This window comes from Scophthalmus maximus, chromosome 20 (assembly GCF_022379125.1).
Source record: "Scophthalmus maximus strain ysfricsl-2021 chromosome 20, ASM2237912v1, whole genome shotgun sequence".
NCBI lineage: Eukaryota > Metazoa > Chordata > Actinopteri > Pleuronectiformes > Scophthalmidae > Scophthalmus > Scophthalmus maximus.
Genome location: NC_061534.1, coordinates 17,097,732 through 17,125,148, shown reverse-complemented (window position 1 = coordinate 17,125,148; position 27,417 = coordinate 17,097,732). Strand labels below are relative to the sequence as shown.

Genomic DNA, 27,417 nt, shown 5'->3' with positions numbered 1-27,417 from the left:
CAAAGATACTGTGGGGGTCCTAATGTGCCAAATCCAAGTGAAGCAGATACAGTGTCGGATAAGAAGTACTGTATATTTGTGATGTTGTTTCCGGCTGTAAAGTTTTATAATCCTGTGTGTGTGAGACATAAAAGCAGTCGTGAGGTGAGACAAGGGAGGATCACTGAGAAGGTGTTAATAATTGTGGACGTAGACGAACACAAATCCCAGACAACAGCCGAGTGAGTGTTTTCTCACAAGCCAACCACAGTGTGTTTTATTGGGTGCTTCAGTAATACAAGTGCACAACAAACCACTCTGCAATTGCAGAGGTGGCGGGTAGCAAGTAAATATACAAGTCCTGCCTCTTTCACAGGCAGACCTATACTTTGCGGTCTGCCTCAAAAGCCTTTGAAAAAATACATACAGTACAAACAAAATCAGGAGGAGGTTAAAAAGCATGAAGGATCTATTGACGCAGACCTTCCCGTTCCATGCAGATAACATACGGATCACAAGTACCGAAAAAAAACAAGAAAACAAAGTAAAAGCATATATTCTGCATGTTTGTTCCAGGTGCCACTAAAAAAATGAGAATACATACTGTATAGCTGGAAGATGATGCGAATGATAATTATAATATTCTGTGTTGTTGTTTTTTTTTTCTCCAATACAATACTTCCAACATTCAGATATTGGAAAATAAAAATCCCAATCTACTCTTTGTATAAAAAAGAAGCTTTCAAGTCAACAAGGAACAAAGGACATTTTTTTTGTTGTTGTTTGTTTTTTTTGTTTTTTACACAGAAAAGATAGATAAAATGTGGTGGTGGAGGGGGGGGGGGGGGATGATAGGAGGGCAGGTATACCGTTGCACTTAGTGAGTGTGCTTTGACAGACTAAGGGTGAGAGAGAGAGGTAGAGAGAGAGAGGTACGATGAAGGGCGACAGAGGTAAAGGAGGGTGGGGGGGTGCTCCGTGCCAAGGAGTCTATGTGGCATATCTCTTCGTCCATTGTTTGGCTATTCTGTCATGCTCTGTTCTGTTGGTCAGGTACTGTGTGGCGATGCTTCCCACCAGAGGGTCGGCTGAAAGAGAGAGAGAGAGAGAGAGAGAGAGAGAGAGAGAGAGAGCGTAAAATGTGTTAGATTGTTTAGTTCAGTCAGAAAACCTGAATCTTCTGCAACTGCAAATTTCTATTGGGTATAACACAACACACACAAAATATACAATATATACAAAAAACAAATGTAAAAAAAAAAATACGAGTTGCATAAAAAATAGATAAGAAAAATGTCTACAAATAATTTACATGAGATATTAATAGTAGAAAATAGTGCAGTATGTGTAGTCAGCTACCAGCAAAAGAACATTGTAACATGAAGGTGCGAATGTTCCGGGATTTGTGTTTATGTAAAGGCTTGTGCAACGGTAGATGTGTCATAATGGTATTTCTGTCGGATCCATTGGAAGGTGCCAAGAAGCAATGCTGGCAAAATTTTGAAAATTTGTATACATAACCAAACACTCCTCGACACTCTCAACTCATCAAAGTGCCTTTGGTTTCTGGCGTTTATCGGGGGAAAAAACAAGCAAGAATTAAATCTGATGTCGGTTTATCTCCTCTGTCGACAGCAGATAAATCGTCTCACAACTGTTTCCTTACATTTCATCCTTATTTATGATAAAATACTACCTTTTCATTTTAAAAAGCATCATTGGTGCTGCGTTCACACTACATCAGAGTGTTCGAGCCCCCAAATTTTTTTGGACAGCGATGCAGGCTCGGTTTGAGTTTGATAACTCTGTGTTAACAACATGCTGGAATTAGAACTTCTCTTTCCAAACCCAGAGCAGCTGTGTTTCTTTTGGCCAGACGAACAACAAAGTTCAACAAAGGTGAACTTTGAACTCTGTGAAACCGCCGTCGCACCAAAACAGGATACGCATGCTTGAATGTATGCTTCAATAGAAGGGAATTGGAGACTGAACTGAAGAATTCACGGAAAGGAAAAGTTGTGCTACCAGGACTTAAGAGAAAATAATCTGTACAGCAAGTTGAAAATTCACCAAGTCCTGCTGTACTAATTAATAAATAGAGTTCTGATCATAATGCAGGTCCAATAAGGATTTACACTCTAAATCTGCAGCTCAGTGTTCAGACAAATGTTTTATGTTTCTTAAATCTTACATTTATCACCCACAGAATTATCATATGCAACTTCAAGCATTTTATGAAAGCAGTTCTATGAACTGTATGAACATTACACATGAATTAAAAATGGTTTCTTTCGTTTTTCATCACCACGTAGATTATGAAGCCTTTTACCAGATTCACTGTATCGACTGTATGTTCCCCACTTTAAAGAGCTTCGCCCGGGGGACCGACGTAGCTTTCATTTTATTACGGTGACCTTCAGAAGACTTGATTACATGGATTACATTGGATTCCAATTCAGCTGAATCAATGACCAGTTTATCATATTAGAAGCAAAAAAATCCCCTCAGGAGCAGCAAAGACTGGAGAGCGATTGAGTGAGAGAAGTTGTGGTTGCGCGTATGATAACTACAGGTTAATTCTCTGTTCCTTGCCGACCTCCATTGTACTCACATATATCATATTCGACCTGAAATTCCCACGCATCACAAAATGGCCATTTTGGACCAGTTATTTATTGCAGATTTTCTAGATTGAGCCCAATTTCCTCCACTGTTTCATGACGTAGGAGTGAATTTGTTCTCGAAGTTAAGAAAGTACATGACATAAATCGGTATTGTTTTTCTGACACTGTGTTAAAATGATAATATTTAGTTTTTAATTCAGAATTCAGTGTGGGTCACTACACTTCTTCTCTGCAGTGAAATTGTAGCTTTATTATTTATGACTTCAAGCCCTGGACTGTGTGTGAGATGTGTCAGCGTTAAGATGGCCCTGGGGGACAACGAGAGTTGGAATTGGTCATGGTTTATTTAATACATTGTTTAATAGAGTGGAAACCTAAATTTGACTGCGTGTCAACTTGAGATTTGCGAACAAAAATTAAACACATGAAGCAGAGAAAGAAAAGGCAACTTGGCCTGTAACACAGAAATAGAACTACTACTACTACTATCTACTTTGTACAAAAGTCTCATGATTAATATCCATAAACAACATGTCAAATTGGAGAAGCATCTGGATGTGGCTCTTACCTGGGTTACAGTCTGTGAGCAGGGAGCAGATGGACAGCAGCACCTTGGAGATGGTGAGGGCGGGGCTCCAGTTGTCCTTCAGGATGTCCAGACAGATCACACCCTGACTGTTGATGTTGCAGTGATAGATCCTCGTACGAAATGTCACCTGCACACACAGAAAGAAAATATATATTTTTTTTAGGTAAGACATAAAATAATAAACACACACACACACACACACACACCCCCCCAGTCATGAGGGATACGAAACTGGAAGTGTAAATAACTAACATACTCTACAATAACTCGGTAAATAGAAAAAACCCATGTAAAAGGATTTAGTGTAGATGACGTGTTCGTCTGCAACTAAAAATTATTTCCTTGATAAATCAGTTAAGTGTTTGATTTATGAAATGTCAGAAAAGGTATTGGAAAATATTCGCAAAAATATCCCAGTGGCAACATTCCCATTTCCCGAGGTGTTTTCTTAACAGCAATACAGTATCTATATTTAATGGACAAATATGGGAAAGGTGTTTAACAGTGTAACTAACAGCAAGTGAGTCATTGTTGATAATAGTCTTGTAATGAATTGCAGCTTGTGTTATGTGTGCATATATAGTGAAAAACGATTGTAGAGTTCAGTAATGCAGCGGGTAACAGTAACTCGTGCTGCATTCCATTACATCTCGGAGCTCAGAAGTTGGGGTTGGTGGGGTTCCTCCGACCCTCTTAGTCGGAGGTCGTTGTCACTAATTTCTTCGGGTTTTGGGGTATAATGGAACGGCAACTCCGGCGCCCGAGCTCAGAGCTAAAATGGAACGCAGAATCACTAGCCGACATGAAGTTCGCAGATGTAAGCTTTTTCCAAAAGCGCTTACTGCCCCTTTAATTGTTTCAGCTCTAGTTTAAACTATGAATATATCTTCGGGGAGATTAATGACAAATTATTTCAGCTGCTACTTTAACCAACTGTCTTTGCAGATAAACTACCAACATTACAGTACAAAAGTGGCTTGTGAAGTTACAATTTTGGCCATTAGCTCGTGGTCTATTTAAGAGCAACAGTACCCTGAAAAGGCTTCAAACATAAGGTGCCACCATTAAAGGAAAGCGACAGTAATGGGTTTAATGGTCACAAGCACCGCTTTATGAAGTTAATCCCATCTTCCTGTTAGATTTGTGTAATCACAGGAAAAAAGAGACAGAAAAGACAGTTGAGGAAAGGGCTATGAATGACCTTGTTAAAACCTCAGATAAGAGCATGTTAACAATAGATGAGAAAAAAAGAAATGGACAGGATAAATTGTGACTCCAGGAGATGAGTTTTAAGCCCTTGAAGGAAGACAATTTGCTGCACAGCCTAGCAGGTTGAGAGGCTTGTTATAACTGGGAAAACTAATAAGAAGACAGCTAAAGGCTGCATGGGCCCTTCACCTCCCATCATTCCTTGATTCACATTAACACTGATGTATCGGCTTCGGTGGCAGTATAATGGAGTTGGCGTGATTGATCCACCGAGGGACATTTAACACCATTTGTCACAAATATGCCTTGGGAAAAAACCCTGTATTCTATTGCATTCAGTGAATTACACTACTTAGGTTTTATTTTCTGGATTGAAAACAGCATTTACTCCTTTTACATGAGTCAAAGAGGAACACGTCTGAGGCTCTACTGAATCTAGACCAACCAACAGAGGGCAGCATGATGTAAAACCACCCTTTTGACCTCATTGTAAATGAATCTCCTCTGCTTGTCACAGCAAACAGCGTCGTCCAACCACACGGCCGCAGAACGCGACCTGTAACGTGTCTACACTCTGATGTTAACTGGATTTGTGTTCCCCTAAAAAACTCCCTACAAGCAATCAACATCCCACCACTGGGGTGTTTATGTTGTCTGCCTTGGCCTGGATTTGAGCTTGACATCTGTTTAGTCCTGACACCGGACACCTTAGTTTGCCCTGCTGCTCCAATCACCAACATCGGGCCCCCCTGACCCCGACCCTCCAGAGGAAAACTCTAATGAGCCTTGGCATCCCCCCACCCCAAAAAAAAGAAATTGCACAGGGCAGGACGTTATAAATAAACATCCCCTTCGCCCCCACCACCCCTCTGCAGACACAGTGCTCCTCTGCTGGCCCCGGCTCAGAGACAGAAACACATCCACCTGGCGAACTTGTCAGACCGAGTGAGAGGGCTTTTGTTTCTCTTTTTGGAGATTTTAAAAGCGAGTCAACTCTGGATCCAAAATTCCCAAGTGCATTCAGCAACTGAGCTTCACTGGAGCATTTCTATAGCAAGGGAGTGTATGGCAGCTACAGGCCGTAGAGTTGTGTGTGTGTGTGTGTGTGCAGAGGTGGGGGTGGTTTGGCTGCAGATCACAGTGTGTCAGAAGGGTAGGGGGTATTGAAGGGGGCGGAAAAACTCAAGCCCCACTGGCTACAGAAAGCTGGGCCAGGGCCTGTGGATTTGTTTGAGTCTGCTGTCAACCACAGAGCTGGTGGTTACACAGCACAAAGAAGGAGAATGAGCTAGACAGGAGTGCGAGGGAGCACCGGGAGGGGTGTGCATAACAGAGACAGAGGGAGAGGGAGGGAGAGGGGAGAGAAAATGAAGGCCAAGTAAAAGGGTAATTGGGTGCACTGCAAACTAAAGCGAGACTGGCCCTGACAGTCTGTCTGTCCAATGATGACATCCACTCCACATTGGTGGAGAGTACTCTGCAGACGGCACCGCAGATAAATACAAGGAAAGGTGTCCTTCCCCGGACGAGCGCTGAACAGGTCAGGATGCTGCATGACCCCGTGACCCCAACCCCCTGGACACTTACTAACAGGCCACAACAAAACTAAAGGATTTGTAAATAAGCCTAAATAATGACAGCACAAATTTACTGTTCATTTTAGGCTATTTTTATGGTAATTAACATAACCTGTCGGCACTGGATTTTACCACATCACGCCACATCACACCTCCACACACTGATTCTCAGGTTTTGTTTTTTTTCACATGTGCACTCCTTTCCAACTCGTATCACGACCACGCCTGCACCAGCTGTGTGAACCCACAGACTGACAAAAGACCCGGGTTGTTCACAAATATCCTGGTCAGATTCAGTATCTTGGTTAAAAGCCCAACAAGGCCGTATCCTCTTTTTGGGGAAACCTGTGCCCAGTCGTTGTCAGAACTCTAGATTTTACTCCACATCACGATGCACTGGTAGCTATGTAAAGAAGAACCACCTTAGCAGTCAGCGTGAGGTCACGTAAAGTATTTTCCTTTAAAGAGACAGAAAACAAATAACACAATGCAATTATACCCGTCATTCCCCTCATCTGACCTTTTTTCTAGCAGCACGCACACCTGAGCCAGCACGCTTCTTCAGCGCTGCTCATTGAAATACAACACGTGAGTGGAAGCCCAGGGAATGTGCAACATAAAACTTGTTTGTATTGTCCTGCACAACATCGCCACCAGGCAATGGTCCCCCTCTGTGGTGAGTGATGTTTACGAGCCTCTGGTGTTCTGTCGGAGAGACAGACTGGTTCATAAATATACAGTGAGAAACCAGAGTTTAAATCAACTACATTGCTTTTGTTTGATAGTGAAAGCTGTTCAGGGGGTTACATTATGGGGAAAATCCTTTTTTTGTTTAAATCTACTGTACTGAAAGACTTAAACTCAGGTAGCCCAATGCCTATTAATCTCCTTTATCTTTCTGAAAAGTCTATGTTGATACTCATACAACTAGTGAATAAGATGGTGAGATATCAAGACACAACTGCACGCAGATGATGAAAAACCTGGATACTGTATGAATACTCGGGTTCCGCTTGTACCAGTTAAGTCCAAATCCTGAATATGATTAAAACCATGACAATAGTGCAAATTTAAATGCAGTCATCATCAACCCTGAGCAGTTTATCACAGGTCCACAAGAAAAAATTATTGCCCACCGACTGTTAGATTAAGAAACAGTCTGTGTTGACAATATTTGGCTAATGTCATGTGAAAGCGGATAGACGTCTTAATCCGCTTTCAGACATGCACTGATGTTCTGACATTTTTCTGGAACTTTTCATGCCAGCCCCCTAGTAAAATTTTGGAGTGAGGATACAGCAGGAAAATCTCTGGAAGATTCACAGCAAGCGAGTGGGCGTGTTGATGACGGCAAACAAAAGCAATGCTTTCCACAACGTAGTTATCTTCATGTCCTGCCTCCTGCATGCTCTACCCCGACGCCATCAAATTAACTGAAAATGTTCCTGTTTGTGTGAACGTGTCCGTCATACATGTGTGAAAGGAAAACTCCGGAAAATGTCCTGACGAGTTCATGTCCGAAAACAGCTTGTTTAATTCGTACTGTGAAGGTATTTTTAGGTTGATTGCTTTAGTTCCAGCTTGTTATTATTTTCTTGGAGCAAAAATATCCTTATTGTTCTTGTCCGGACCCAATTTTCCAGACATTTCCATAGTTCATAACTAGTTTTATGATAAAAAAAAATCCTCAAAAAAATCCACCCCACCCTTTTCCCCTCGGCTCTACAGTGGACTTTAGCGTCGTTCGGTTCATGTTTCGGTTTTCTGCCCTTTAACTTTCCTGTTTTGGTGCCACTCTCATCAGCATCATGTTTCGACGGCAGCTGGTAGAGAACACAGTGGCGTCTAGAGCAGCACAAAGGCCACATATTTTTCTCAAAAGAGTAAATATTGGACTCATAATTCATCAGGTGACCAGACATGTGGCCCCAAATGATGTCGCTCTGTATCTCAGTCCACAAGGGGCAACCACAACTGCAAATCATCCTGCGCTATACATATACTCTATGAAGTGACTTCCAGAATATGTGTGGCTGTACAGTGTGTGTGTAACAATACAGGCCAAGTTCAATCTTTTCCACATCATTAAATGACACAGTTAAAGCTTCCAGGCTTCCCATATCCTGCATAGAAAGTCAATACTTGGTCAGATTCACAAGCATGCAAATATTTTATCAGCAACAATCTCCTGGCTGCTAACCTTGGGGGGTTTGAAGGGGTAGTCCGGCGTGAAGGCAATGTCCAGGAAGAAGACGCCCCCCTCGTACACGGAGCCCGGGGGTCCCAGGATGGTCGACCTCCACTCATAGATGTTGTCTCCTTTGGGGCCGGCGCTAGAAAATTGAAACAAAAGACGCGTTAATATGTTAATCAGCACCGCAGACAGGAATGGACAGCCTGGTGTTCAAACTGCCCGTGGGGCTGATAGAGATTTGGGAGGAAAAGAGCAGCTGAGGTGGTAAATGCTAGTGTCTGACAAGTTAATGATGGAGAATGTAGAAGCCTTGGAGGTCTGAGTTTTTTGTTTTTTTTAACCCCGAGGCTATTTCAGAAGGATTTAGAATATCTTTCAAATGTGTGATTTGGAAATGAGATTACCTGCTACATGGGAGTTCGAGTTGCTGAGGCATTTCTGACAAGCACCAGTGAACCGGTACAAGCATGTATCTGCATGATAAAAAAGGTCTTCTCTGCAAACGTTGCAAAAATGATTTTATACTTGAGGCAGTGTTGTTGTTTTTTTTTCATGAGATGAGTATTTATGCTGAGCGGAGGCTGAAGGTCACATCTGTTGTATAGGCCCAGTAATTAATGCCATTTCCATATTAAGGGTTCCCTCCCCCAACTGTTGTTTGTGGTAAGACCCCCGAGTTGGCACAGAGCGAGGAAGAGACCAGGACAATGTTCAGATCATAAGGCAATGGACAATGAAAAATCCCTCTCATTTCATGTAATTACCAGGGATTGTGTTTAACACCAACCCTTAGCTGCTGGCAGATGTGCTTACAAATGTGTGTGTGTGTGTGTGTGTGTGTGTGTGTGTGTGTGTGTGTGTGTGTGTGTGTGTGTGTGTGTGTGTGTGTGTGTGTGTGTGTGTGCTGCAGCCACACAGGCTTTGCTCTCACTTGATATCACTGCTCACTTCTACTGAGGGATAAACCAATAATGTGCGAGAGTTTCTGAAAGCGACTGTATGAACCAACAACAATACTGTTCAAAAGGCAGCCTCTGCTCTTCCGAGCCCTGGACAACAGATCATTCAGCATAAATAGAAATCAAACATCAGACTTTTTCCTTCCATTTTCAGCATCAATACATGCAAAAATTCCCACTAATCTACTTTGCAACTCTTTCACACTGCCCCTCTCTTAAGCCTTCTTTAATTAGCTAATTATGATTACTTCTTCTCTGGGGAATTACGTCTGAATACATGGAAATCTGGACTTCTGTTGTTTCAGGCACAAAGACGATCTTGGACAATTTCTTCGGAAGATTGAAAAGGAAAGCTGGACATTGTTGGTGCATAGGAACGGGACACGTACTTGCCATTCATTTCTTTAATCGTAATACTTAAAGCTGTGGTGCCGTAATTGATAATTTCCGACATACAAATGGAGACTTCTTGTTGCACAAAGGACACGGTTGATGGAGAAAGTGTTAAAAGATAATGTTTTATTTATATTATGGCGTATCAGCGACGTTGGTTGTGTTTGTTTTGGCAGGCGTACGAGGATTACTAAGCACACAGAGACAGATGTTGACATATGATAGCCAGAAGCTTGTGCTTGGAAAGCCTGTCATAACAATATAAAGCGAGGGAAAGCCACATTATGAACTGCTGCTCATATTCAGCTGGTCCAACGTCGCCTGTTGTGTTATTTAACAGAAGTTAAACTCAAGCAGGGGGTTAAAACATTTCCATCACGACTTTATTGAAAGTTGAGGGGTTTGGGCACAAGATGTCCGGCTGCCAAAGCTCGGCCCATTAAATGACCAACTCAAAGAGCTGCACTGACAAATATTCACAGTGGCTGTTTGACTAAGTGCTAAACTTGTCCAATTTGCGGCTTTTTAGTGTATTATCCCAATTCAGTGACCCATCATATAAATGCATGCACATATTCTCCAAATATTATTAAGTCTACCTTGCGATGGTTGTGGCGAGAGATAAAACTGTTTATCAGAATCTTGTGTCGGACTGTGTCAGAATCATAATGCCTCGACGGTTTCTGAAGCAACTGAGGCCAGGCCTGGGTGATATGTCATGATCAACATTCCCAGATCAGTCAATATCGATAATTATCAGGATAAATGTCACATTATTAGTTCAAAGATTGATTATTGCTTCGGGTTTTAAACTCATCTTTATGGGCAGAGAGTTACACTTTCTAAACAGCAAATAATGAGGAAGAACATTAAGACCAAACATGTATTACACCTCCTCACCATGTTGTATTGCTGTTGATGAAAATTATATTGCGATAAAAATTGTCACTACTTTTCACCGTTGCCATTTTCCATTATTTGTATTTTTCGTAACAAAGAAACCGACTGCAGAGTAGACAATCTCTTTCCCGTTCACATCGGCACGCACATGCCCAGTGTACGTAAACGGGGGAAAGTGATGTGTTTTCAGGTGCGTTAGTATGGACATTGATTACTTCGGCGGATTGTTTTTGTATTAAAACGCAATTTTAAAATGAAAATGTTGTAGTGTGGATGTAGCCTGAGAGGAGGCATGCGTCAAGCAAGCCTAGTTTTGGCCAGCAGAGTGGACGTGAGAAAAATAGGCAGGTGAGTCACTTCTTAGTAAATAATTTGAATCATTACTTTTATCACTTTTTGAAGCAACAAGTGAGTGGAAAATGCCTTTTCAGCAAATGTTCACCCTTATGCCCATATTTAAATAATCACCCCTCTCTTTGACAGCAGGCTTTTCATTCCATCTTTGAATGAGTCTGTTCAGCGGAGCCATAAACACTTTTGCCATCAGCGGTGGTCAGATGACATGTCGCGCAAACTCGCCCAGTTTGAGCATAACCTGCCTTTCCTCACGAGTCGATGTGGCTTTTGATTACAAGTGCTTTAAGGGCTTGTAATTAGGTAGTGTGAGTCTGACTGATTGATTTTTAGATTGATAGATGTGGCTGATGACTGAACCCGACCACTCTCTTAACGCTCTATCATTATTCCCTGCTGCTGACAGAACCGTTCGCACGGTTTCTTTTCCTCGCTCAAGGCAATCCTCCCTCTGTGAAGCTTGTGCTTACATTTTGCACATTTCACGTGCTACACACACACCTTAAGGTAACACTCCCATTATCGCTAGACTATTCAAAAGCTTCCCTGACACCGCGGTGAAAGATAGAGTGGCGGCTATCTCATTCAGACATCGTCAACAGAAGCAGATGCTCACTTCCTTTGAAGGTGGCGATAATAACTTGAGACACAGGGGAAAGATAGAGATGACCAGCCATGGCAGAGGTCCTCGCTCAGCAGAGAGATTGCTGTAGGGGATCTGACAACCGCACAAGGGCTCCGAATAAAGGCTAAGTCAATAGCTGAATGTGCATGCCACCGCTGGCTGTTGCTTGGAGACCTCCTCCCCCCACTGGCTTGGGCGTTCCTGTGGTTTCTTGTTGCAGCTGGTTGAGGGCCAGCTCATTCAGGATTCGACAGTCTCTCGCTCGGCCATTCATTTTTGAGAGAGGTGAGCGGTGTGACCATGGCAAGGAGCTCCAGTTGAGCCACGGCAAGTGATCTGCAGATCCGCAGTGACGGTGAACGTTTGCGTGAGATCCCCTTCATGGAGCTTTTCAATGAATGCCCGGTTAATGTCAGGATTTAATGGCTTATGTTTCCTCGATCCCTGGTTAAAAGCTTTGCAGAATATTTTGCTCTCCAGCTAAAATATAATTGATAGTAAATACTGGGTATTAACATTTTTTTGCAAATGAAACAGACTTATTTCTTCATACATCGAGGGACTCTCTTTTCATGCACGGCTGCTAATTGGTATTCTCTGAAAACCCAGTGTTATTGAACCGATGTCAAGTCAACGAAGGTGTTAAGAAGAACTAACAGACAATATTCTAACACTGAGCCTCGAAAAACTGGGAGCAACACCCAGATAAATATCAAACGTCACTTCTGTGCTCAGGCAGACATCTCCCTTGCACAAACGCATGACGTCCACTGGTGCAACAGTGCTCCTTATGGGCTTTGTTTTAAGCTGCAGTAATAATAACCTCTGTGTGCACAAAACTGCATCTGCAGTGCTCCATCAGCCAAACGCCTTGATTCACTGAGTATTTGGGTCAATTGTTTCAGGGGTCGGGGATACATTAGCGAGCGGGTGTCCGTGAGAATCTTGCCACTGCCCTGTCCTCAGACATTACGCTCATGCAGGAACCCGCTTTGACAGATGGGCTGCTTCGCTCTGCAACAGAGCACCAAAACTGGGCATAACCACAGACCCACACTGGTCTTTTTGCAAGGTTTGTCCTTTCCTCTGAAGTTTGTTATTCTTTACAGAAATAACAGCTGCACAACAGATTGTACCTTCAGCACGATTCAGTCATAAAGCCATGTTTTTGGTACCTGTGGGAGAGTGGAGTAATTGCATCTCACACTGACCTTGTTTCTCCCTCATCGCTCCACACAAGGCTGAGAGAGATTGGACGCTTTGAAACCCAGAGACTCCACGGAGACAGTTTTCAGAGTCGGAGGATTAAAAAAAAACAGTTTCTTCGTGGAATATGAAGACGACACTGTACCGCAGACCTACTTGGTCATTTTTACTTTTCATTCTCAGTTCCTGACGACTATCCATGTCGTGCCTCGTAATCACAGACAGTAATGATTTCCATATATATTGAATGACCTTTTCTTCCCATGATACAATGCAGTATGGGAGACCAGGGTGTCCTTTGCCCATTTAATCATTCAGATCGCCTTATTTCATAGACAGTGCAATCTGCAGATTGGTGCCACTGCCAAAAGATAACCTTTATCTTGCAGCATGGCAGCTGAGCTAATCTCAACAAAATCGCTAACCTATCTCATGGTTATTGTCACCTAGAGCCAATTCCCACAGACGTCAGGGCTCAGGTCAAGTTAATAAAGGAGATGTAGTCGTGAGATAGGCCTGTGCTTCTCACAGGTGAATTTATCTACTCTCATTACATTCAAAGGGGTTTAGTTCTTAAAGAATTTTTAATTCTAGTTTTTGTTAAACTACCCTCAATCTCCAATCATTCAGGAGAGCTCGGTGCAAGTTAAAATGACAGACTGGAATAAACTTGAATTCCTAAATTCCTACATCAAAGAAAACAGAGCAACCACTAATAAAGAATGTGAGGGTGAAAACCACAGTCGCAGGGAAACGGCAGGAACAAAAACTCTTGTGTGCCTCAAATAACGATGTGGTAGCAAAGGGCCGTAAAAGACAGATCTAAAGAATACACCACTGAGGCTTCAAAGAAACGTTGAGCCTCCCTCTTACTTACTATGTTCATGCCAGGCTGTCCCGAGCACGGAAAACACATCGGCAGCAACCAATACAGAGAAGGTTTCATCGTCCACGATTAAAAGAAAATGCAGATGATGTTCGTTTTTAAATCGTTATTTGTAGTTTGGTTATGTAAAACTAACACGCGTGACAAGGCCGTGTGAGAAGTTGTCCTGGTGTTGAGGAATCTATGAAATTTCAGAGCCTTATAAAAGTGAACCACAAAGTGAAAATTATGTCAAATGTCATTCTTTCACCTCTTTTTCTCAAAAATAAAAAATGTCAGGCAGCATTTCTGCTGCCATGAATAGCCGCAGTTGTGAGTACCGTGTTAATTTTGGGTGACAATATGATTGTTGGGAACCTACTGAGCGTAAAATATTTCAAGTATGTTCCCGCAATGGACAGCAAGCTGCAACAGTGGTATGAATAGTTTCTATGGATATGTATTTTTTTTAGCATCATAAATATTGGTGGGGAAACCATTGTGACCAGCTGAATCCAAGCTGACCACAGCTGGTTTGCTCCATCAAAGGAGGAACTACACACACACTAAGTCTAAAGAGTCTTTAATATGGATGCACCGACACCACTTTTATTCAGACCAAGTATAAGTACAAGTACTTACATTTGGTTACTTGCTTATACAGAGTACCGATATAAGTACTTGCCCCTGCACGAAAAGAAACAAAATTCCGTTGGAATTTGGGGAGTCGCAGCTTTCATATGCTGTATTGCTTGTGCTGATAGCATTAAATATTATGATCGTCAGCGCCAGCTTTTGTGTTTGATTTAGATATATTTCTCTGAGTATATATGATTTGATTCGGTAGATGGGCTGTTGCCCCCGGTACCGTAGTTGTTCTGGATTAATACCATTACAGTTATGTCAATGACTGATCAAAAACATTTTTTATTTTCATCAGATATTCATAGTTTGCAGTCTGGTCTTCTTGAGTCATCCTCGCCTACGCTTGTAGTATCAAAGTCGTTTTACGGTTACAAGTACGAGTGCATGAGCACAATATCGGACCCGATGTTCGATACTGGTATAGGTGCATCCCTAGACTTTAAAATTCAAAAGATGATACAAATATTAAATGGGTAGAATGTCACTTTAATATCACAGCATAAAACAAAACTTCAAATCATGGTTCATGGTTCAGTGTGTCTGTAAAGCAGCTTGTCACACAGTAAGCAGATAAATAGGCATCTGAGCCAAAAGCTGCACCAAGGGGCTGATACATAAAACAGGAGAGTAAACCAATAATTGAATGTGAATCAGAATGTTTTGGAGCGTGTGAATACCGCAAAGCACAAATGAAGCCATTATCTGCATTTTCGCCATTCCAGTCGGTTCCCCCACGGGTGCCTTTTTTTTCCCTAATGGCACTGTCATTCAGTTAAGATCCTCCTTTCTATCAGTGCGGCTGCTGCGGTTATCAGAAGAGGAACTTTAATGAAGCAATCTTCTTTCCCCCACCGACCGTGAAAGAGCTCCAAGACCAATTACTGTGCAGCTCAACAGGCACGGTGACACCTCCTCCTTCCTCTGTTCTCTCGTCTTTATTGTCTCAAATGACATGGTTTGTTTTTTAATCAAGCCTTTTATTGTTCATCTGTACAATGAATACTGCAATTACTGACCGGACGGTTTACCCAGAGATGGGGGAAATGGTTTGAGTAGGTGGCTGCATGCTTCCCACCGAGTCGTATAACGCGATTTTATTCTCACAGGAAAGGAAAACCTTGCGTGCTGGGCTCAATCAATCTAAACAGCAGTCTGTATGGAAGTGAGAAAGTGCACTTTGAGAGGGAGGTTTGCAGAAGTGGCCTTTCACTCAGGAAGTTTGTCCTCGCTGGGGGTTTAAAGTCATGATAACAAAGCTGTAAATAAAGCAGGGGGTCTGTTTATTATCGGCAGCCTTCCTTTCTAATTCTGCGAGACTCTTCTGAGGTACAACAGATATTTTGGTGCGGTAGGCAATTTTCCCTCTTCTCCGCATCCGAGATGCTGCATGCAGACTGATGCGGTGCAAATGTTTGCCCGTGGCTAAAAATGAATAATGCAGGGCATATATCATTACCATAATACACAGGCACTACATAAAGGAAACAACACAACATCATGAGTCATAAAAAATATCACTTAGCACACAGAGCTCTGCTGTGTACCCAGGGTAAAGGATGACACAACAACTAATAGTGATAATAAAATAGTGCCAAGATAAAAAAAATTAAAGATTTGACCTCAGACTAAACCAATTTCAGCTTCAGCTGATGTGGTGATTTCTAAATATTTTCTGCAACATAAAAGTACAAAAATATGCGTGCGTTGAGGGGTAATTATCAACATTTGCTTTGCTTGAATAAAACAAGTTAGAATTTGTGCTGACATGCAAGTGAGTTTTGCAGGCCAGGGACTCCCAGGAACAATGCTTCAGGAGAGGTAACCGCCCCAAAAAACTGATTTGCCTCCAAGACAAAACTGCAGCTTCTTGCAGTCTCTTGCAGTTTGAGAACCAAATTAGTCGAGAGTACGAAGTTAATATTTTTTAATTTCACAGCCTTGCACAAAAGTGCATTCAGCCGTAATTAGAGGCCGTCTCCTCAGCCTCCCTGCTCTCTCCACAAGAAAAGCACTCTGCGCAGCCATTTGGCCCTGTGGCCGAGGGATCGGACTTATTACCAAAAGGTCAGTGATCAGAACAAGCTGAGCTGCCAGATCTGCTGCAGGGCTTCACACGCTGCTGGTCTATTCCCATGACACCGTATTAGCCCGGAGGTTTGCAGGTAGTGAAATGTAACTTTTTTTTTTTTTTAAAGCTGTGGTTTAACAAATCAGCACAGAGAAAGGGGGCATTTGTTTAGGAAGTTATTATTCATTTTGCCATTTCACAGAATATAAAGAGTGTTAACATTTCATTCCCTAGACCGCAAATATGTCATTAAGACACTTTAAATCTTCTTGGCAGGAGCAACAGTATGATTAGTGACTCCGCAGGGAAATCCATTAGGGTTTTAAGATCCCAGTCACAAGGGTAATGGGATCTCAGAGCTATTGTTTACTTTTTTTTTGTTAGTGTATTTGTTCGCCTGCCAAAAAAGATTCTTCTGTTTGAGTTCCTGTGTGCCTCGCATTATCCTTCAGTCATTCTCCATGACCTGAACAGCCTCTCTGTGAAAAAGGTGACGTGGAGGCAGCACCTCATCACAAAATGTCCACACGCTGTGCTTCGCGCTCGGTTTCCCCACAAACCCATTAATAACGCCGTGGACAAATGTTTGCCAGAAAACTACCTCACAAATGAGGACATTGAGAATTCAATGACACATGAATCAAGGCAGGCTGTGTTCGCTGTCAAACAAGTGCCGCGGTGGAAAGCATTAAGGATAAGTTAAACTCCGGCCGGTGTCGGAAGGAGAACATATGTTGCTCTCGTTCTATAGGGGCGGCTTTATTTCTTTTCCACTCAAAACTTTGCGAAATGGGGGGGTGGGGTGGGGGGTAATGAGGGCAGATTGGTTTGCTCGGCAAGAAAAAATTATTATCAGCAGATGTTTCATAGGTGCACTAGGAGAATGGTGGCCATAACAAATCAGCACAAGCCAGTGTGGCACCATCCATCTGTATGCTGTAATGTCCCTCTGCTCCAGTGCGAGGCCGAGACATCTTTATTTATCTTCAGGGAAAACTGTTTTTCCATATTGCATATTTCTCCCTGCCTTGTGCTCCGTTTGAGAGCAGTTTTATTTCCCTACAATGTACATTTACAGTACATGTTGGCAAATAAACAACATGAAATACTGACTGATGTGGATTTTTGGGGGAGATGCCCAAAACCAATGTTAGGGAGTAAGAAATTTCAGATACCAATATATAATCCTAAGATGTTGTTATCAAAGCCTAATGACAAAAAAATGTAATGAGGCTAGATGGCTTCATGGTTTAACCATGAACTTATAACTATAAATAAAAAGAAAACAAATACAACCAAAAATACAAAACTTGAAAATAATATTGAAAATAAACCCTTTAACATAAAATGTAAACATAGAGCTGCAACAGTTAATCGATTACTAAATTATTAGTAATCTATTTTCCAACTATTTTCATAATCGATTAATTGGCTCATTCTGATTTCAGCTTCTTAAATGTGAATATTTTCTGGTTTCTTTGCTCCTATATGACAGTAAACTAAATATCTTTGGTGTGTGGACAAAACGAAACATCATCTTGGGGTTTTGGGAAACACGATTGACATTTTTCACAATTTAACAACATTTTATGGACCAAACTACTAATCGATTAATCCAGAAAAAATGTGACTGATTAATCGATTATAAAAATTGATCGTTAGTTGCAGCCCTAAGCATAAATGCACAAAATTCATAAATTCCAAGTTTTGAAACGTGACGTCACCCATTGGTTTGTCGACTGCCGTTTTGAAGCCTTGAGTTTGGTATTTTGGTCAGCACCATCTTGTCCTTTGAGACCAGAAGTTACCATATTTGGACGAGTGTGGGGTGGGTCTGACTGAGAGCTCGTCCACTGCGCGTCCACCTTTACATGCAAACATGCATCGGAACAACTGGACGGTACTAGCTGTCAATCACGCTGTATCCACAATACGATGCATACCAAGCTTTATTGTCTATTTCACTCTAAATCGATAATTTGCTAAATGAACATCACGCTTTATTGAGTATTAGCATTTGCTCCCTTTAGTCTACCTTTCACAAACATTTCATCAACTTTAAAAAGGGTACATTTTCCTAAACCGTCGTCAAAATCGTCTCTGACCCTGTGTCATGCTTATGTACATGTTTGATATGCATAGCAGCAACATTGCAAATTTGACCCCTTATTAATTTATTCTGCTTGGTGAACACAGCGATTCTGAAGTTGCAGGTTCTCAGATCGTGCAGTCAACGACAATGAGCTCCCCTAAAGGGTCAGGAACACGCCAGCATCAGACACAGATGGGTTCCTATCATTCATCAATATTCATAAAGGTACTAATTATGAAACAAGACATCGATTATGGCCGATTCATCCAAGGTCAAATGAAGCCATAATTTTTTTGACTCGAGTCAAATTGACACCACATCCCAAAAGATCCTAGCCACGATAATCCATTGAAGTGGCCATTCACAATACAGTGATCAATTCAAATATCCAGGAGGTATTCCTAGAGCTAATCCCTCCTTTCCTCCAGCCCCGTCCCCCACGCCTCCTCATGAATATTTATAACCCGCCCCCCGCTTAATGGTAACGCTGTGAAAAATTATGCTGGGTGTGTCCCAGCATAATCCCCCGGAGGCACCGTACTAAACTATGCAGCCACCACAGACATGAAGATGATCCCATCAGCGAGAAGAGAAGCAGAGGTCAGAAGCTATGGTGACGAGAGCCTCGATCCTTGGTGAGACCCGGTGATGGTGACGGAGATAAATATTCTTGTCAAAGCTTTGAGCCAGCGAGCATGTGATGGAGTGGCCAGCTGTGTGTGTGTGTGTGTGTGTGTGTGTGTGTGTGTGTGTGTGTGTCTGTGTGTCTCGGTAAAAGACCGTTTCCCTCCCATGATATCATCAGGGAGTGACAGCTTCGTTTTGGGCATCACAGAGGCATTACAACACACTGGGAAAATTCAGAGACCTTAGAAGGCGATTTGTTCCGAAGGCTGGCCACGTAGTGCAGCTGTGCTAGACAAGGATTGACATTTGATAGTCAGCTAATGCTACAGATTCTCCCCTGGATTTCCAGGTTGACACACTCATTGCATGTCACATTACAGCTCACACTACAGGAGATGGGCTCCCGAACACGTCCAGATATTTAGCCTGCTAGGTATCTGAAAGACATTGGTAAGTCCTTGGTGAGTCTTTGACCGCGTCGTTGCTAGTTCACACAGCGATCGAGTGACGATTCGCGAGCTGATTGTCCTCTGATTTTGCTGCAACTCCAGCAATCGTGTAGTGTGAATTTGGCACATGCTAACATGCTAATTGTGTGACTATAAGTGTACACTTGGCATGCACGTGCGGTTGTAACACATAATAGCTTGCCTCCTGCGCATTTAGGCCAATGTAGTATTTTAGAATTAATAGTTCAACTGCACAACAGCTGCCAGTGAAGAAAACAAGGTCAGCAACACTTATTTTATAATCCATGTTCACCACTAATTATTGAGGCTTGTTTGTTTTCTTCTAGCAGAAGGGCAACGAATCAGTGAAGAACACCTTGTGACTGATGAGCCCCAATCAGGAAGTGAACGTGGACGTTACCACCATCGTTTCCAAAAGTTTCTGCACTTTCAGACCAAAAAACGCAGCCGCAGAGCACGAGTCTGTATATTTACACACTGTTTAAGTGCTTTGAGTTTGTGATGCTCATAGCACTGGAGGAGGTGATATTTTGTGATCAAGGTTTGCAAATGACTCGTCTGCTGTATCAACTCTCGCTCAGCCTTATCTACATCCACTTCCCAGAATGACTTGTGACGACCTGACGGAGGAGAGGGGTGAACTAGTTACTCAAAATCCTCCCTGGGTTGTGGCTGCATTACATTCAAGCTGCCTCTGGAGGAGAAACCGGCGCCTCTGCCTCTTCTGCTGTGGTTGCTGAACATCAGTGAACAATAGCAGCTTTATAAAAAATAAAAAGCCCTTCTCTCTGGATTCACATGGGTTGACATCAAAATCTGACATTAACTATTATGTTTTCAGCAGCTGAACATTGTTCCGCTCTCACTCTATTGTACATGTAATGTTTGTTTGTCCATCTGTGAAAAGAGGAGAAAGACATCAAACAGCACAGTGGTGCAGAACTGCAAAGAACATCACGTGTAGGTGATATTGCGACAACGTACGGGTGTGTTTGTTTGGATTTCTATTTTGAATGTTGCCGTCTGGTCGGTCAACATTACAAGGAAGGAAAAGCATCAACTCACAACAGCCCGAGCAAAAACAATCAGTTCAACGAAAAGGAAATATAATGGGTCATGAAAAGATTAACTGAGAAGCAGAAAGGAGTATTTCTGTGACTGGAGTGAATCAGAGCGAACAGAGGAGAAAGATGTTGGAAAGTTGGAACTATTTATATAATTTACCTGGTTTCATATCATTTTCAACGGAATATATTTTTAGTTTTGGATCAGACAAAATCAACTATTTGAGGACATCACCTCTGGCTTCTGGAAATTGTGACGGACATTTTTCTTTTTAAATATTCCCTCATTTTGTAGAAAGATTCATTCATTTATTAATTGGGAAACTAATCAGTAGATGAGAATTAGCAATAGTTTTAAAGGGCCCATATTATGGCCCCTTTTACACAAGTTACATTGGTTTTCAGGTGTGTGGACTATATGTCTTTGCCATTCCATGTCAAAACACCTCAAGGATCAAGCCACACAGCACCCTCCTCTTTCTGTATAAACAGCCCTGTGAGACTACGGTCGATTCCAGCGCTTTCCTGCTCAATCCTCGCCCTCCTCCCTTTCGTGTTCTGCAAAGCTCCGCCTCGCTCCTCCCCGGGTCTGCTGCGCAACTACGGCGTTGCGCTGCCATGACAACAGCCGCACGTGACAAGGCACATACACGACGTAGAGACCCGGGAGGCCCAGCGAACACGTACTCCATAATTACACACAGCGCACAAGGGGCTGGGCGATAGAACGTTAACGACATCCCGGCTGGCGGAGCTCGCGGCCGGCCGAGTCTAGCTCCGCCGGCCGGTAGCCGCGAGCTCCGCCGGCCGGCTGCGAGTCTAGCTTGGCCATGCCCGCTGCCGTCTTTCGCTTGCTTGCAGACACCCCAGATAACCAAATATACGTGGAGGCAGGCTGAAAAGGTGCCTGGAGCATAATATGGGCCCTTTGAGTATGGCCGCAGGATAATCCGCGAATATTCGCCCTTTCTTTTTTGGACGCGGACGTCAGTGACTCCGGCAGAATCATAACGCTAATTGGCTTTGGCAAAATCGCATCGGTTCATTATTTCAAATCGCGCAATTTTCGCGTCATTAAGTTTTTGCACAGACTTTATATGCAGTGGCATTGCACGAAAAATTTGCTTCATGTTTGGTGTGAATGCACCATTCGTCTGTTAAAGAAAAACAAACTAACATTAATTACACACAGTAGCTACCAACAAACTCTGAATGCCTTTTTTTTCTAGGGCTGCAACTAACAATTATTTTTCTTGATTAATCGATTAGTTATTTGGTCCATAAAATGGTGAAAAATGTCAATCCTGTTTCCCCAAACCAGAAGATGATGTTTTGTTCACAAAAAGGTTTTGAGTTTACTGTCATAGAGGAGCAAAGAAACTAGAAAATATTCACCTTTAAGAAGCTGAAATCAGAGAACTTTGAAATTTTTCCAGAAAAACTACCTGAACCGATGAACAAAATAGTTGGCGATTAATTTAGTAATTGATTACTAATCTATTAATCGATTAACAGCTGCAGCTCAAATTTTTTCCCTGTTTTGTAACCTTTCATACATTTAACAATTAATGGATAAATTGAGAAAAAATTTGATGATGAAAAAATGAAAATTGTTGGATCCATTATGCCAGGAATTCACTCTAAAGCATCTCCGAAGATAATGTATCAGAAAGAGAAAATATCATGATGACCAGGTGACCTTTCGAGGTTTTGGTTCATAAATGTCAACAACAACAAAAAAAGAGACAATATTCTTATCAAAATTAAAAACACACCCAGTGGGTCATACTCTTCTATTCACCGTCTGTGCAGAGGCACAACACTGCTCCACAGACAGATGATCCAGTTATACTCAAAAGCCTGTCATGTTCCTCTTTTTAGTGCATCTAATCAAATTTTGATTCCCAGTCGGATCATTGCATTATTTGTGAAACGAGCAAGCGGGAAAACAGTGTTTCCTTCAAAGGCGGCTTCATTTGCATCAATAGGTGAACGAGCACAAGCTGCCTGCGCGTACACTCGAAGGCTGTGACAGTGAGAATAATTGCCATGTCAAATCCTCTTGGGTTTCAACATGTTCCTGTTGGTTTAATGTATGACAACTGCCAAGGTGACAAGCGAGCTGTCACAGAGCAGAGAGTGAGATGAAGCGTGGAGACAAATGCAAATGCTTGATTGCGTTTTCCAAGAAGTGACAGAGCACTAAAAGTATGACTGGCTTGTTCACATTGCATAGAAATCGTTTTTAACTTTGATGTTACAGATTCTTCATAGTCAATGCGATTTATCTACACAAATGGGTTGTTGTAACAACAGTCTGAAGTTGAGGGCTATAACACAGTGACCTGACGATGGATGTGAGCACCTCCTGCCTCAGATGTTTCACTAAATTAGACCCTCAACTTCCAAGGCGTTAAATGGCAAATTCAGGCTCTTCGCTCGAATCAACACTGACAGACACAGAGCAGGGATTCTCCATTTTACAGCATGAGCCCCAATCCACAGCGCTGAAGGCTCTGCTGAGGAGACTCTAGGTGAGGCGAAGGAGATTTCAGATTTTAACAAGATGATGAGGGTGGCAAAACTCCCTCCGACCAGGACAAAGTGGCGAGGGGGGCTCCTCGGCCGAGGGACGGTTGTGACAACATTCATCAACTGGCCTCGCTGCGGCCGCAATTGTCGAATGTAACCAAGTGAATCTCTTAAACGCGACTCCTGAAGGGGGCTAACAGCCTGTGACTGCATTTGTCGAGGGGAATGAAATGAATAACCTTTCAGGCTAACCTGGCTGAGAGCGAGAAGCGCGCGGCATACAAATGACAACACCAGCTCTGCGGCATGTGTCGCTCATTCATGCCAGGGTGTAAATGGTGCTGTGATGGTTTTTGCATGAGAAATTTGGTGGTTTATGCATCTGAATCCCACCCCCCACCCCCTTTCTCCTTTATTGTTAGCAGACCGCTAATCTGTTTGAGTGCATCACAGAAAACACATTATTAAATTTTGATATCGTTTTGCAGCATTAAAAAAAGGGAACACACACACAGAAAAAGGATTATCTTGAAGAAGCTTAATTGTTTCCCAGGCAACTATACTTCCCCACTAAGAAGATGACTGTCAAATTTCAGTCATCTTCTGACATAATCTGGTGAAATAGATTATGGTCCTCGAGGAAAACAACATCTCTTTTAGCCTCTGGTACATAACAAAACTGGGCTGTGAGCTGGAAATGAAAAGGTTAGCCCAATGTTTATCGTTAATGATGGTGGGGTTCTGATGAGACCCAGCAGGGGTGATTAATTCATGCAATAAACAAGGCCGTCTAGGGCGCAGTAATTCCAAAATCGCCAGATGAGTCACACAAAGCCGTTTTACTTAATCATTTTAAGCAGGTGCAGATGAACGGATATGGTCGAACTGAAATGGTCAGTAAAACATCAGCATCTCCCACAAGCGTCCTCAAGATCGGCCTCCATTTTCTTTCTTCATTTGCGCTCGAGTGCTGATTCAGGGAGTAATTATTGCGGCGTGATAAACTGAGCCTGTAGTCGATGACAATGTGACTTTGTGTTATTTACGTTAATAAACGCTGGCTCCCGAGCCACATCCCAGAGGCACGCCTTTTTGTCACGTCAAGACAGACTGATGCACATGTGGTCTGCCGCTCGCCCGCGACTATATCTCTTCCTCAAAGGGGCTGAGAGCTGCGGTAGTAGCACACAATAACCATTGTCTGTGGTAAATCCCCAGCAGAGGGGGGGGGGGGGACACCACACGAGAATCGAAACAGGTTTTTAAAATCACACTACCTCTTATTTTCCACCATTTCATTGCAACCGTGGCACTGTGATCTAAGAGGCTACGCTTTCAACAAACGGCTGCGTTGTGTGCATTGTGCAGCGACGGCCGCGGCTACGTTCGCTCCAATTCACCTGAGATTACCATCTTAAACAAAAACACACAAACAGCAGCGTTATGGGAAGCGAGACCAAAGTGAATGCATTACGGCGCGGCCGTCCTTTTTTAAAGAGACAAGGAACCTTGAAGAGCAGCACATCTCTGCTGTCGACATCCATTACTGCCTGAGCATCTGCACACGCGTGCTTGTGAGTTAATTGGGAACCGGTTTGAAAGGATGACGCCTTCTTACCTGCAGTTTGGAGGTGGGTCTAGTGTTATTTCTGCGAGTTCCTTCTGAATCCTGCAAGAGAAACATTTTACAGTTAAAACCCATGTTTAAAAAGGAAAATATACAAAGGCTGAAGGCATTTCTGTAGCCAGTGTGAGGAGGTACTCAATTTTTTGTGCACTTTCAGCACATTTTATAAAAAGACAATTTCCAGCAGCGCAGACTACAAATAGATGTCATCACTCGAGTCTGCCGTCCATGTGAAAGGCACAAAGTCTTAAAACTTCATGACTTTAGCTCAAATATAACACAAACGATGCGAAGGAAGTGTTCAGATCGTATCATCCGTCTCATTGAAAGCAACATCAAAGAACGGGCTTTGATCGTTTGCAGCAGGTAACCACGCAAAACCAACTATTCAGACTGCGAAGGGGCAACCGAGTGCAAACGTGCCGCTCAACTCACATTCACATTATTACCACAGCACTCGAGACAAAGGGTGAAGCCTCTCGACGTTACAGCCCCCGTTGTGCTGAGAGGACTCCAAAAGGGCTTTAAAGCGGCGCACAGACGTACAACACAGAGATGTTCATAACATCAGTCGCCGTTATAAAAAGACTCTGCGGCCTCAGCCAACCCTTTGCTCAACCGGTTGCATAATTCTGTCATTGCCAGTCTTTTTTTGGGGGGTGTGGGGGGGCAAGACTGCTAAGACAGGGTGGAGGTAAGTGCCGGCGGTGTAGGAGGGAGAGAGGAGTGCTGCAGAGCTCGTGAGGCAAACCTGTTCAAACAAACAGGCTGGAATGGGGAATATCTCTTTCAAATGACGGCAACGACACCCCAGTGCCCGAGCTGCGAGAGTCCCCGTCCTTTCTGTTTGGTTTACTGTCTACTTGAAATGACAATGTCTGTATAGGACTTATATAACTTCACACCCCTAAGGCACAAGGGGGAGAGGCCTTTAGTTACTAACTCCTATGTGAACGCTTCTCCCCATTGCCAGATTCAGGCTTTTTTATTTTATTTTATTTTTTTTACCTCTTGGCACTAGTTGAAAGTTTAGCAGCAGTTTTACTCGAGATCTTGGTCTCCTTCTTTTTGGGCTGTGCTTGCTCTCGCTCCTGCTCCGGCGGTACCGACTCCCTTTGTTCGATATCCGAGCTTCCCCCGCTGGTGCTGGGGCTGTCGTCCGGTCTCTGCACTTCGCTGGACATCGTGGGCCCTGAGGGAAAGTGAACGGCTGGTTAAAGACGGTGTGGGGTCCAGGCTGCTCGCCAGTGCCATCATCACCACAAATACATTGAGGTTTGAGGCAGGCCTGATGTCATAAATCTAAAAATGCGTGCTGATGAAAAGATGTTTGTCAAGGCCAGATTTGACATTTGTCAAACCCGTGAAGTATACGCATAAGCAACCTTGTTTAAAAGAATATAAAAAGCTAATGAGCTTCTCGTGGTTGTATATCACAGGTTAACAGTTTGAAAGACTTTATGTGAGTGGATTTAATGGCCTTGATTTATAAGACCAGATTAAACAGCCTATTGCTGACCTGTGTCATGATTCATCCTTTTATTCTCACGGAAATAAAAGGGTTGAATATGATTGTGGGTCAATGTTATGACCCAGCCAGCCGGACACAAAGGCCCTTCGGTGTGATTGTGTGGGTTTTTTGGTTTTTTTTAAGTAACACACGTATTCCACAATTAATATCAGATTAGAAGAGAGAAAAAAATTTAAAAAAAAAAGAGGGAGCGCGTTTGACATTGAGCCCGACGACAAAGCCACGGTCACGACAAAGATGTGAACAGTGTGATTCAACCACAGACGGACAGAAGACGTGTGGTGGGTGAGAAGTTCGTCGGGGGGGGGGGGGGGGGGGGGGGGGGTGGCGAGGTGGCGGACAGTCGGCCTCTCCCGTGGGGGCGTTTCACGGCGATGATGGGGACGTCGAAATCAAGCCGCTTCGGTAACCGTCGGAGAAGCCGGGGGGGGGGGGGTCGATGAGGAGCCCCCCAGCCCCGACACAAGTTAAAGATGGCCGTGCTTCATCGGACTTCGCTTAATTGCTGAGTGAAGCCGGGGAGGTCAACGATTGTGGGGATAGGAAGAAAAGAAAAAACACAATAGGGGTCGACGGGGGGGGGGCTGGAACCGAGGCGCCCGACAAAAGCGAGCGTAAACATTACAGCGAGCTAGCTAACGTTACGAGGCCGGGGGGGGGGTCGTTACATTACCGCTGTGGGGTATTTAAACAGAGAGAGAGGGGGGGGGGGGGGGAACAGGCCTCTGTGTTTCAAACTCAGTGAAAATACGCAGAGAAGAAGGCGTTCCTGCCGGGCTCGCTGAGGGGGGACGGTCAGCGGCCGGGGGCCGAGCGCAGCGGCCGGGGGCCGAGCGCAGCGGCGGGCGAGGACGAACGAAGAGAAGGAAAGAAAAGTGCGGATCCTCGGCGCGTCTGGAGTGTCCACGTTATGCGGCGAAGAGCAGTGACCCTGCCGCTGCACAAAGGGAGGCTCGTCCCACACACCACCACCCCCCCCCCCCTCCTTCCCTCTTCTTCCTCCACCTCCTCCTCCTCCTCCTTCACTGGAAAACGACACTTTTCACGGGACATCCACTTACTTTTCGCTCGATCTACGAGCGGCGGCGTGTGTTCACGTTACCTGGCAGGCTGGCCGTCGATGCTGCAATCGCGCGTCGTAATCCCACGGCACCGACAGAAAGTATCGCCTCGCACGGCCGTCTGCTCGCGCCCGCGTCCTCGCTATTTAACTGGAGGTAGCAGCAGAAAAGCGATTACAGCAACAACACAAAAAAAAAAAACGGAGGCAGCGCCGGACCGCCTCCA

The 27,417-nt window shown here is 43.5% G+C and overlaps 1 protein-coding gene across 2 annotated transcripts; it reads right to left on the bottom strand.

Moving 5' to 3' along the window:
* Positions 1 to 222: 222 nt before the first annotated feature.
* On the bottom strand, positions 223 to 27,417 carry LOC118285280 (ubiquitin-conjugating enzyme E2 E2). Of its 2 annotated transcripts, none has more exons than XM_035608802.2 (6): positions 27,192 to 27,417; positions 25,608 to 25,791; positions 24,591 to 24,641; positions 8,179 to 8,311; positions 3,172 to 3,319; positions 223 to 1,067 (listed from the first exon to the last, which is right to left on the bottom strand). In XM_035608802.2, exons 2-6 carry the CDS (start codon positions 25,781 to 25,783, stop codon positions 970 to 972), a joined length of 606 nt encoding a protein of 201 aa, XP_035464695.1. In that variant the 5' UTR covers positions 25,784 to 25,791; positions 27,192 to 27,417; the 3' UTR covers positions 223 to 969. The 2 variants fall into 2 exon arrangements, with proteins under 2 accessions (XP_035464695.1, XP_035464693.1); XM_035608800.2 differs by having other exon boundaries at positions 27,233 to 27,414.

Bases quoted from the DNA above. Each gene is read 5' to 3' on its own strand.
- LOC118285280 (XM_035608802.2), bottom strand. From the start codon at position 25,783: ATGTCCAGCGAAGTGCAGAGACCGGACGACAGCCCCAGCACCAGCGGG. The intron at 24,642-25,607 runs GTAAAAAAAATA...TTTCTCTTGCAG, and splicing joins CTTTCAACTAGTGCCAAGAG to GATTCAGAAGGAACTCGCAG. The intron at 1,068-3,171 runs GTAAGAGCCACA...TCTCTCTTTCAG, and splicing joins GCTCACAGACTGTAACCCAG to CCGACCCTCTGGTGGGAAGC.